The sequence below is a fragment of the Anarhichas minor genome, unplaced genomic scaffold (genome assembly GCF_050575085.1).
Source record: "Anarhichas minor isolate MPS153535 unplaced genomic scaffold, ASM5057508v1 ptg000010l, whole genome shotgun sequence".
Lineage (NCBI taxonomy): Eukaryota > Metazoa > Chordata > Actinopteri > Perciformes > Anarhichadidae > Anarhichas > Anarhichas minor.
The window spans coordinates 16,088,797-16,101,200 of NW_027466456.1; the positions used below are offsets into that span (position 1 = coordinate 16,088,797).

At 41.2% G+C, this 12,404-nt stretch overlaps 1 protein-coding gene across 1 annotated transcript in view; it reads right to left on the reverse strand.

Annotated features, from left to right (window-relative positions):
• Positions 1-4,289: 4,289 nt before the first annotated feature.
• Positions 4,290-12,404, reverse strand: part of lrrc7 (leucine rich repeat containing 7) — a 33,083-nt gene continuing 24,968 nt past the window's right edge. Inside the window, exons 27-32 of the mRNA XM_076087891.1 lie at positions 11,991-12,110; positions 11,556-11,766; positions 11,010-11,329; positions 9,938-10,030; positions 6,046-6,120; positions 4,290-4,400 (exon numbers count right to left, since the gene is read on the reverse strand). Of these exons, the coding sequence (XP_075944006.1) occupies positions 4,290-4,400; positions 6,046-6,120; positions 9,938-10,030; positions 11,010-11,329; positions 11,556-11,766; positions 11,991-12,110 (930 nt within the window). The remainder of the gene's footprint in view (positions 4,401-6,045; positions 6,121-9,937; positions 10,031-11,009; positions 11,330-11,555; positions 11,767-11,990; positions 12,111-12,404) is intronic.

The following is a 12,404-nucleotide window of genomic DNA, read 5'->3' on the forward strand; positions in this document are numbered from 1 at the left end:
CTACTTTATACATTAGTTGGTCTTTTATAACAATGAATCATATGTTATAAGCTGCTATCTGTCATGTAAATGTATAATTGTAGTGGAGTAAATAAATATTTGCCTATGAAATGTATGGAGTAGAAATACAAATAAGAATACACTTTCCTTAATTGGCCATTAATAGCTAATAACGGGGTGAATAAATTAAGGCTGGCTGAGAAGTCCAGTTGGCAAAGAGCAATTAGAAATTACAACTGGTTTAGGACTTTGTGAATGCATGAACAAGCTCCAGTTCAAAAGAAAGCATTCTTATGTAATTATAATTGATCAAACACTCTTCTCTGAGCTGCTGAAAAATACAAACGTCGACAAGGGTGTTCTACCTTAATGAGAAAACTCTGTTTGTGAGGCAGCTTGACAAACTCAGCCGTCCCTCTGTAAGCCACAGCTCAGATAAGTGTCAGGAAATAGATGAGATGGACAGTTGTTGAGGGATGAAGAACAGTGTGGCTGTTAGACTAATGGACAGCCAGACAAAGGAGCATCTGCTGAGACGACGAGACTTTAATCCACAGAGAAGCAGAGGAAACTGAAATCTCCTAGAGACCTGCTGAGGCGATTGTCACCAACCTCTCCTCTTTCCTTTCTTTATCGCATCCCTTTTTTTTAACAATACATCCCTTCTTTATCCACTCTATTCATACCTACTTACTCTCCTTTCACTTTATCCCGTTCTCTTACATTAATATTTTTTTCTTCCTATACGTTCCTTCATTTCCTTTCCTTATTTGGGCTCCTGCCTTGCTAGTTTTCTCTTTATTTGCACTTTTTCTCACCCCAATATACTTCCATACATCCTCTTCTGCACTTTATTCTGTCATAACTTTCTTCCTTTCCCTAATTTGCCCCGCCCCCTTCCTCTTCCTTTGCCCCATTGCCCCTTACACCTTTCTCTTCTCCTACAGCAATAAAGATGCACACAGAGGAAGAGCAAGAAGAAAATATCCCTAAAGACAGAGCTCAGTGTACCAGGAGGAACCCAGATTACCAATAGTGACATTTTTATTATTTGTACAATAGAGACTTTAGTACATTATTCAAAACACTTCTTATATACTGAAAAAATGGTACGTCCCAAAGCCCAAAATGGCTCAAGTATAATCGCTGCACAGCATTTTTTCAATTTTATACATATATTATTTTTTGTAAAAACTGTATCTTAAATATTATTTACAGATAGCGTCTGCAAAATGCATTCTAAACACATGATATATATTATATATACTTCTGCAATTACATGTCTCCGCAATAATACTCAAACTTAAAACTGGAAGGATTTCAACTTGCATGTGCAAATAAATAAATAAATAAATAGTTCTGTTAAATCATCACTAAAGTTTGTCCAACTTATAACTCGACAGCGGTTCTCTCTTCGGAGGTCAAAGTACTTTTTGTCACACAACAGAAAAAAAGCAGCATTCAAGTTGGGTAGGTGTAGGTACTGCAGAAAGCATGAGTACATTCACAATCAATATGAGTCATTTTAAATTTGATTTCATTCACAGCTATGTACAGTGACACCGTCCTCAGCATTTGTTCGGCTCTTATGTAGTTTAAACACATAGAAAATGACTGTTTCTATAGTCATATACATATATATATAATATATATTTGTATAACACAAATTCACAATTACAGTAGAAATACATTTTATACAGTTTTGGATAGTACATGTGTAGGTCTCCAAAGTCATACTGTGCGTACTTCCATCCATAACTTTGTTATAAGTGTCATTATTATAAAATATCACCATTTTTTTGAGCAAAGCTAAGGTATATCAATATATTTAGAAAGAATTACCTGAAACATGTAGTAAAAAATAATTATATTATCAAACCTTTTTCTCTGTCTTTGATATTTCAAACTCTAAATAGGGTTGGGTGGGTACCAGTGGTTAAGATCAAGTCTCTCAACCACAAGACTAAACTGCACCATTTTGTGTCCCTTATTCTGAATCAACTAAATTCTAACGCTTAATTAAGAGGGTCGACACAAAATGGGCACCAGGATGACACTGTCGTGTCGAGTAAAAGCAAAGGACAGTGAAGGATGTTGTTTTGCTCTGGATGAAACATCAGATGTTAAACAGAACAAAACAAAACTCACTGTCATGAAATGTCTTCGAGACACGTGTTGCATTTACACAGAGACAGAAAATGAACCTCTTCTCTCTCTCTTTCCGTGGTCACTTCTGTCAAGTCGACTCAGTTTCTGAAGCATGACCATGGAGGTCAGATTATATAAGACTACATTTACACGGCTCCAGAAGCCTCTCATACAGTCTGTTTCTACATCTAAGTCTACATTGTTATTTTCGCTCCATATCCACATCTACTCGTGAACATTCACCAACCAAAGGTTGGCAAATCAAAATTTCCATGTACATCTAGTGTTAACTCGGATCTCCTCAGGTTACAAAAGTTACACTGAAATTTCAAGTGCAGCCAAAAGCGTTTGTGGCACAGATTAGATCTTTCCCTGATTGCCTAAAATGGGACAATCTGTTTGATTGCAGATTTACCCCTTAGGACAGTATTTGTATTGATTCTTGTCGGGACATTTCTTTTTTCGCTTTCTGCAGGGAGGCCAGAGGTCAGGACATTTCAGCAGAGCGGATGCTTGCAGGCCAGGCCAAATGTTAAAAAACACTTTCCCTACCCACTCAAGCCACGCCGCTGCTCTCACTGTGTGCGGATCAGATCTGGGCCACAAAGTGGTAAAGCTCTGATGTTTTGGGCCTGTGTGTAAATACAACCAGGGAGGGGCAGAGGGTCCATATGGCACCAACTACAGAACATCAGTCTCACTGAAACTCAGTGGTATAATACAGCATGATTCTTCTACAAAGTAGGGAACTCTATAAGCCAACGGAAAATGGCTGGCTGAGAGTGACCAACAATATGAAAGCATGCTGTGACTTTATCATACAACTCAAACAGCTGAAAAAAGGATGTAACATTGCTGTAACAACACTAGAAAACAGAACTTCAGAATATGTCACAGATATTATGAGTAATGTTACAGTGTGTGAGTGTGTGCGACTGGTTTTATTGTAGCAGTTGAATTGTAGAATCAGGCTAGAATATAGACAGGGCTTCATTATGGACAGAGCGCACCATTGCATATGTGTTGTGTGTGGGGTCACATATGTCTACTGTGTACGTGTGTGTGTGTGTTTGCCTGTTAGCTCATGTGCATGGCAGTGTGTGTAAACATTAGCGTGATTTGCTCAATAGATGGCACTGTAGGACAAATTGGGCTCTGCTGAAAATCTCAATGGGCCGAGCATCAGTAGTATTGCTTTAGCTCTTATCAGTACACCTGTGCAAGCAACAGTTAAAAAAAAAAAAAAACACAAATAAAACAAGAAGCAGTAATGAACTATCAACAGTGTTTTCTTTACAGGAAAAAAAAAATCAGTGGTATACTTATAGAAAATTGTCCATTTGGAGAAATAATCCCTGTATGTTTGTAAGAGAGAATTCAGAATGTGGTTTATCAACAATATTTATATTAATCATAAACGTTTAGAGCCGTCTGTCCAGGCCCCAAGGAGAGTGCAGCTCCAGAAAGCTGCAGCTCTATATATGTACACAAGGCAGAAAGTCTTAAGTTTTTCCTTTCTGTGCACTGGAGGCAAAAATACCTGCAGAACAGAAGACAGCAGAAAAGAATAAAAACACCAGACAGCGATAGAAAGAGAAGAACAGAACAGAGGATACAAGTCAAAAGAAGACAACAGAATAGAAGACAACAGAAAAGAGAACAATGCAAATGAAGAACACGGAAAGTGAATCATGTGCGACACCAAAACAAACTAATAAATATCTAACATGGAAAGCAAAATAAAAGGCAGTGGAGAAAAGCTGAAATACAAAAAAAAACACTCTTCAAACTGATCAGATGACTGCCGAATTAACAACCACAAAATCCAAACTGCAGCAGCCCTGTAGGGACTCAAGGAGTCCTCTTGTTGTCTGTCCAGACGTCGATCAGGTCCCTGACCGCCGGGAGACAGAAGAGCCGATATGTTTCCTATGGTACATTTGGCACTAGTATTTGCCTTTGGTCCAGCAATAGGCAAATAAATGTCTGCGTGTTCCCCTAAAAAGGTAAAAAAAGGCGGCTCATATTTCAGTTCCACAAGCCTCCAGCGGAGGGCAGGTGGGGTGGCATGGGATGGCGATGAGCAGAGTAGAGAAGCGTTGGTGTGTTTTTTTTTTGTTTGTTTGTTATAAAACTACTTTTTAGCAAGTGCTGCTGTCTCTCAGAACAAACATGTCCACCGTCCGCTGGAAACTCTTCAGCAGAGAGACGGCTGTCTCGTGCTCCATGTGTAAAAAACTATGTCCGTTAGCCTGCAAGGCAAACACGCAGCACAGTCAACAGCATGTGTGTGTGTGTGCATGTATGTATAGAGGTATGTGTACTGCAGTATTTCCATACATATGTCTATGTGCGTGTGTGTGTGTGTGTGTGGAAGGATGGAGGGTCACTGCCATCATTATCTCAGTAACACATCACTGTTGGGGAAAAGAGAGAGAAGAGGAGGAGCTACACAGTCATGCTGTAGAGAGAGAAGGGGTAAAGACAAAAAAGGGCTTTTAGATGAGTTCATCCAGCTAGACTGTACATCTGTGGAGAGAAGATGAAGGGGGAGGAGAGGGGGGAGTAAAACATGAAAGGAAGAGGGGGAAGTCAATCTGTCACGGTAAAGAGCTGGCATCTCATTTTGACCTCGCAGTACAATCCTCACGCTTCCTTTTGGACTTATAGCTCGAGCACTATACTTTGAAATAATAGCTACAGTAAATATAAATAAAGTCAATGATTATGAATAATTTCTGTGTCGTGTTTATTGATTCAATTTGACTGATCTACATGGGAGGTGAAAATTGATCGCTTTTTGTTGCCCCTGGGAAAGTATCCCTGCAAGGTGAAGCAATGCAGGGATACTGCAATGAAACGCAATTTCAGCAAATAAAATGAATGTTTACTTGTAGTGCACCCATGTTTCTTTCATTATATTTCAGAGAAACAATCCATACTGTAATTCCTACTGCACAATGCAAAGCAGAAATGTTCCCTGTTTTTAGGCCCAAATCTTGTCCAAAGTCACTGTACTAGAATGAGAGTTACTTGACCTGGAAATATCTAAGTGGCAACTAATACTTGTAGTATAAAGAACGTCTTTATTGGCTTGTCATCGGGTTCATAAAAATCCATGAATGCCCCGTTTGCTGATATGTCAACGACTGGTGGTTTAACTTTTGTACTTTTTTTCCTTTCACGCTTGTTATACTTACTTACTTTACTTATGTTCTTCGTAATGTATTTCATGATGAGCCCAATGACAGCTACAAGCAGAAACTCTTTGGTCTCACAATAAACTTGTGCCAGAAATCCCAACTCTGCTGCAATATCTAAGTGGTAGCCATGATCAACACCGTAGTCCCACAGTTGGTACAACTGATTACGAAGCTTAAAGTTAGTTCAGCCTGGATTTCCTACAAAATGGCCTTCAAATAATTTCCTCAGTCTCATAGTAATAGTCATAATAATATAATAAACGACATATTCTTTTAGGCTGCTTCAATCCTCCTGTGATCTTTGGCTTTCGGGCTTTCTCTGGCTAATGATGGAAGAGAAAGAGGGTTTGGGGGGGGGGTCATGCCTGATTTCAGGATCAACAGGTACACACAGAGGCAGAACATGCAGGTGGGAAAATGCTAAAGTCTGACACAATCTAGATGGTGAGATAACACCCGCGGGTGAGTTCGTGATCATCGGCTCAATCACTGTGGCAAATCAGTGTTGTTGCGTCTCTGTTGAATTCAGCTCGTGTGAGAAAATGTCCAGCTAACAGTGAGCAGGTAAAGAGTGCACAGCTTCCTACTGAATGCTCTGCCTCTGTGTTTATAAAACAGGGGAAGGCTTAGGGAGGGAGAGCGGGCAGGATGCGGCTGTTTCTGGCCCAGCTGATGACGTGTGAGAGGATGTTACCTGCAGTATCTTGTCTCCGGGCTGCAGGGCGGAGGCGGCGGGCCCGTCATGCTGTACCCTAGTAACAAAGATACCCTATAAGTCAAAATGATACACCGTTAGGACGACACAGGGACACGATGGTTTAGAATCTTTGCCTTTCTCATTCTCATTGCAATGTCCACTCCCCAAAAAGAAAATTCACCTTACTGCCAAAGATATACAAGGCAGTTCACCAATGCATTTTCTTTGTTCTAAATTTAGAGAGGCATGCATTCATGATGAAATAGAGTTGAGGTTTGGAGTACTGGGGTTTACTTACTTTTGGCATCTATCTTATAGTTTAGAGATGCTGAGTGAAACATTCCTCCCAAAAAGACATAGATTACACATGTCAAAATGGTTTATCGGCTATTTATACAGATAAGGACTTTGCATAGATTTCAGGTTAGAGGAGAGAGAAATATATATATATATATATATACGGTAAAAGTATACTGTATAAAGAATAGGGCAAGAAGAATAGGTGTGGGATGGGTACTGACTAGGGGGAAGAAGTAGGTAGCGGGAAGGGCAGAAGATATTTCATCCCCCATATTGTCCTTCAATAACCCAAGGCAGAGATTTTAAAAACACCAACATCTTTTCACGGAGAGCTGAAAGATGTTTTTGAACACAGAAAGTGTGGGACAATGCAGTTGTGTCGACTCAACGCGGTTCAACAGGTTGTGCACGTGTTGAACAGTGACAAATAAAGTGAACAATACAACGCAGTAGTGAAAGTGCAGTGGCACCTTCATACCACGGTCTATGGGTGGATGCAAGAACAAACACATGTATTGCATGTTAGAGAGGTGTATGTGTTAGAAAGCATTTGTTTAGTTACCAGTTATGGTAGCACTGGCATGTATACAGTGAGCCTCATATATGTATACAATCAAATCATTTTGATTGTGTGGCTATGACATGGTTTCATTTGTATGCAAAGTGGTACATTTATGCAATGTTTGCTAACTTGCTGCCATACTTCAAACATGGCTTGTTATTTGGATCAGGTCAGTTCATTTTACTACTTTACTTCTCAGGTACTGAGAAAGTGGAATATGGAGCTCACTGTACAATACTAATATGTTTGTTAGCAGCTGAAAATTGTGTCGTGTTAGTCACAATAATTAAACAGTTAAACACACTAAGAAGCCGTTGCACACAAAGCTGCAGGGACCTGCAAAAACCTTCCATCGAGAAAAATGTATTTATATTTCAGGACAGTATTGGGGATGGGGTTTTTTGCAGCTCAATAATAACATAGATACATTTTCTTTTAAAGATGATAGTTAATAAGTACGTTATCGACAGCAGCTCAGTGTGCAAAGACAGCATATTTAGGAACAGAAAATTGGAGTTTCAAACGTTCATGACCGAGATCTGACAAAAAAATCCATGTTCTGCTCCTTAAAACCCTGTCTTCTGATCTTAAACCGAGCCTGAGAAGATAATACATCAAAGCCCAGGATCCCACTCCTGTCAATACGGGAAGTGAGTTACCGTCTCCGCTCGCTGAATCTTAATTAGCCAGAGGAGAAACTGACCCAGTGGCTTAGAGAGCCACAGCTTGTCTTTTAAGTCAAACTTAGTCAATAATCTTCTTTTTTAGAAAGCTGGTAATGACCTGTGGCAGGTTTTAAGGACTTGAAAACGGTAATAAATCAGTGAGAGATCTAAACTCTGAAACAAGTTGTCAGATACAATGTGATAAGGGAACTGTTTTGAGAATTGTGTTTTGTAAATTATCTATTTTTTGGAAAATAAAACACAAAGAACAGAAAACAAGGAGAGAAATATCTTGTTTGAAATTGAATGTGAATAATAGGTTTTCCAAATAATTTTAGATCAATCTTGATATGATGATTATTGTCAAATAATTTGTTGTTTACAGTAAAACAAAATGTAAATGTTATATATACTTGTATATATAAAAAAAGAATAAGTGTGTTCTTCTAGCCCAAATAAATGAATGGGTGCAAACAACAAGCTAACCACAAGGGGACGCCACAGTCCTGTTGCACAGCCGTGGCTGGGAGTCGGCTCCAGGGATCAAAACCACAGATGTATAATTTATCAGTCATGCTGTTTTGATTCACAGTCCTTTAAACTATTTAAACTCTGGCTCAATTTAGCCTTAAGTCTGCCCTTAATTTACATTCAAAGACAATGTAAACCGAATAATATCAACTGCTTGACTAAGATAGTCACAAATATATATGCAGACAAACCATAACAGTTCTCAGAAGTAGGTCAGAAAAGATGATAAAAACCAAAATCAAAGGATTCTGCATTTGTTTGAGCTAAAGCTGCTGACAAATCGGCCCTGGGTTGACAACCATTGAAAAAAAAACATAAAAGCAACGTTCCACTGCTTCTGCAAGAATCCTCCCGAGTGTGGATGGACGAAACAAGAGGGGCTTTAACAACAGAGGGCAAATATCTTCCACAGTTCATATCGCAGCACATTTAGGACATCTAAATGCACATTTCACAGTAGAACATTTACGTTGGAACCATACATACTCCCACTTGTTAACTGACATCACTGCAGATACCCGGGTGATCAGCAGGTGACTGACATTCACTGTCACGCTATGATGGTAAAGGTGAACATTTTACTCTAATGTGAAATATTGCAAAGTATTCTTCAATATCCATGAATCCGTATTCAAATGGATGGATCATTTATGTCTTAATCTAGACCTACAGTGTACCTTGCTCCTGTATAAATATACTATGTATACTATAATTACTTGACAAAATATGTCGGAGAATCACTTGAGAGCATTAATAATGGACAGAGCGCAGCTGGTGAAGCTTTATGGATACAAGTAGACATGGGAATGATTAAATAACTGTACGTGTCAGCATCTGAGTCACTACTTGTCTACTCAAAACTTAAGTTAAATGATGAAGTGACAGTTTTCTCTATCATCAACCCCCGCCCCCGACTTAAATTAATTCACCATTTGTCACCATGGGCTGCACAGAGGCCGACTGTTTTAAAGCGCTCTTATTGTAGGCTTTCTATTTATAGACCAGCTGTCGCGTCAGTTCCTCAACATCTGACTAGCAGTCAGTAAAATCTGCCATGCTTTCCGTTCTGAGATCAGAGTGTTGAACATCTAAAATCACCCACGGTGTCCCAGAACTAAAGCAGCCTTCCTAAAATAGCTGTCAGAGCTCCGTGAGCAGCCTCGCCTCCTTTAGACTGACTATAGCAGCATGTTTCTAGGACAGACTGCCATGTGCAGCAGGCCTGGGGGATCTGCAACCCCAACAGGCTCGCAGCACAGGCACACACTGACAGAAGCAGTCAAACCCTGAAGTCGAAATGATAAAAGAGTTTGGCATTTCTTATAATAAGACCTCATGTGTACATGTGGGCACAAATCTATATCTAGATACTCAAATATTCAAGTTTGTTGCCACAACTTCATTTTCCAAGGTATCTAATAGTGATGAGCACACTGTAGACATGAACCAAACAAACTAGTAATATGTGGTATCAAATCATTCCTAATTATATAGTTTACCAAACTCGGGTATCATTCCACTGAAGTTTTCTATCCTGTTTGGTGATGGTAACAAGAATTTCTACTATTTCAAGAGGTTTAGTTGTAATATAGTTGATCAACAGTTTAGATTTATTTTCCTCTTCAAATTCATGAACTTCGTTTAAACTGACGTTTTTCAGAAGTCTGTAGTTTAGGATCACAGACTCAAAGAGACTCAAAGTTTAACCAAGTCAACTGCTGCCTCACAGACAGACGGACAGACCAAACACTGCGGTAACGGGCAGCAGTTTCCATGGCAACTCTGAGGTAAAGCCGGGGAGGCTGCGATTGGCTGGCGGGTCGGGGCGTACCATGTCGGAGGGTTTGAAGGGGTTCCCCTGGCCGCTGATGCCACCAGAGATACTGAAACCAAGACCAGGGTTCTTCTCTATTCTCACACACAACTACAAAGAGATAGGAGGGGGAGAAAAAGAAAGACAGAAAAGAAAGAAAGACAAGTGACAGTGAAATACAAAGATCATACCAACTTCTACACAAGCACAGAGTGTGTCGACAAGATGTACAACGATGGAAGGGTGCTTTCGTGCAGTGTGTGACACGCTTTGGCAGCTATATTGGAGGTCCTCAGTTTCTCTGGCAGCCACAATCGAGCCACAAATATCGTTGTCAGAGTTTTTCTATTTGGCATAAAGAAAGTCGTCTCATACTAGGAAATGAAAAACCAAACCCTGCAGGAAGATCAGCAGATCTGGGTGGTGTGAATGACTTCATGTTCCCACCTAAACTGGTACAGTGATCTCCATCTGTGAAATATCGGATTTAGAACTACCTCCGTGGCTTTTTCTAGACCCGCTTATTCTCACAAACTGTTGCAGTCAGGTGGCAAAAAAAGTACACCAACATGTCCCAGTTATGTTAATATCTAGTGTCCTTTAGCTGACAGCTTGTTGGCCTCATGTGGACCCTTAACATTCCACTTGATGTCCAGATCTGGCCAGTTAGTTAACAGTAACCACAACCGTCTCTGCAAACTTGGCTTGCTGGTTTGTTTTCCTACAAATCCATTTACATCAGCATTATTTCTCACCAATGTTATTTTTTGTGTGCATGAGGCTTAACTAGTTTTACTGTTTTTATCTGTACTGTTTTATTAATAGAAAACGGTAACTACACCCACACAATTGATATCCTTTATGTCCTTGTTATTCTGTATTTAGCATCATTTGAGCACAGCCCATTTTCAAACAGACCTCCAAGATAGTGTGGGACGTGGTTACTGAGGACAGACGGACGGACGGACGGACGGACAGACGGACGGACAGACAGACAGACAGACGGACAGACGGACGGACGGACGGACGGACAGACGGACAGACGGACAGACGGACAGACGGACAGACGGACAGACGGACAGACAGATACCTGTTCCTGGAAACCATCTGTGCTCTTCTGGCCTTTAGTCTGCAGCAGGCAGCGAGCGCTCTGAGGCCGTGGGTTGGTGTGAGCCATGACAACCTGGTTGCTATGGACCATGCCCTGGTTGCTATGGACCATGCCCTGGTTGCTATGGACCATGCCCTGGTTGCTATGGACCATGCCCTGGTTGCCGTGGTACTGGGGGTTGGTGGCGGGCTGATGGGACGTGTGGGAGGAATGGGGGTTGTACTGGGGCTGGTTCCCAGACGGGGACAGGGCCATGGGCATGCCGGAGCCGGGGTAACCCTGTCCAGGAGCAGGATGGCCTGGACAGGGGAAAAACAGAAACGGGTAACACTCAGATAATACTATCTGTAACTGACTAATGTGCGGGCTGTTGATTTGAGACACATGGCAGACAAACTTCATTGGACGACTGCTTGGAACCCAAACAATTCAATTTTCACAATATAACTCAAAGTGGTATCTTACTCCTTGTTCAACCCCAAAGTACATCTTTTCGGGCAACTAATTGAATTTATTACCATTTACCTTGAGACATGTTGCCTTGGTACTGCCCAGGCCCCCCAGAGGGGACCACGGACAAGGGCATGCCCGGTTGGTATTGGCCCCCTTTGTTCATCATGCCGTCGTAGCCCTGCTGCACGACTACCCGGTGAGGCGTAGTGGAGGAGGAGGAGGAAGAGGAAGTGACGATCATGGTGTTGTGTGACTGGTGCGAAGGGTTGTGCGAGTGGCCACTCTGTGGACAGCGGAGGGACAAGTTAGACACATTGAAAATTGCTCACATCCACACCAGACATCCACACCAGAGGAATGGTTATTGGAGAGATGCTTAGTCATTTGTATTTAAAAGACATTATCCAAAGTTCCTTTCTTCCTTTCCAAGCCACAAGAACCCTACCATGTATAGGCCGGATAAAACACAGAAAACTAAGACTGAAAGGTTCACTGATCAGCTCTTACCTTTTTCATGAGGTTGTCAGGTGGGACGTCCCTCCTGCCAAGTGAGTAGGGAGCCCACTGGTTGCTCCCTGACAGCCCCTCCTGGTCATTATCCAGCATGGCCGCCTGCTGAGAGGGGGTCTGAGAGAGACACAGTGACCGTTACTGAGAATGAACATTTACCTTTAACTCATGTATCAACCTTTGCCTGCCTGAGTTTCAGACATGTTTATATGGATGTTATGTGAGATTCTGTTGTTTTTATGGATGAATACCGTAGAGCTGTAACAGCGAAGTAAATAGAAGGTGAAGTAATATATTGTGCAATGTTACCACCAGTCAACATGGCGTGATGACTGATGCAGCTGATACATGCTGTATCAGAATAGAACGCTGTTTTTGTATTGAAACCTTCCTACACCGAGAGCTTCTCAC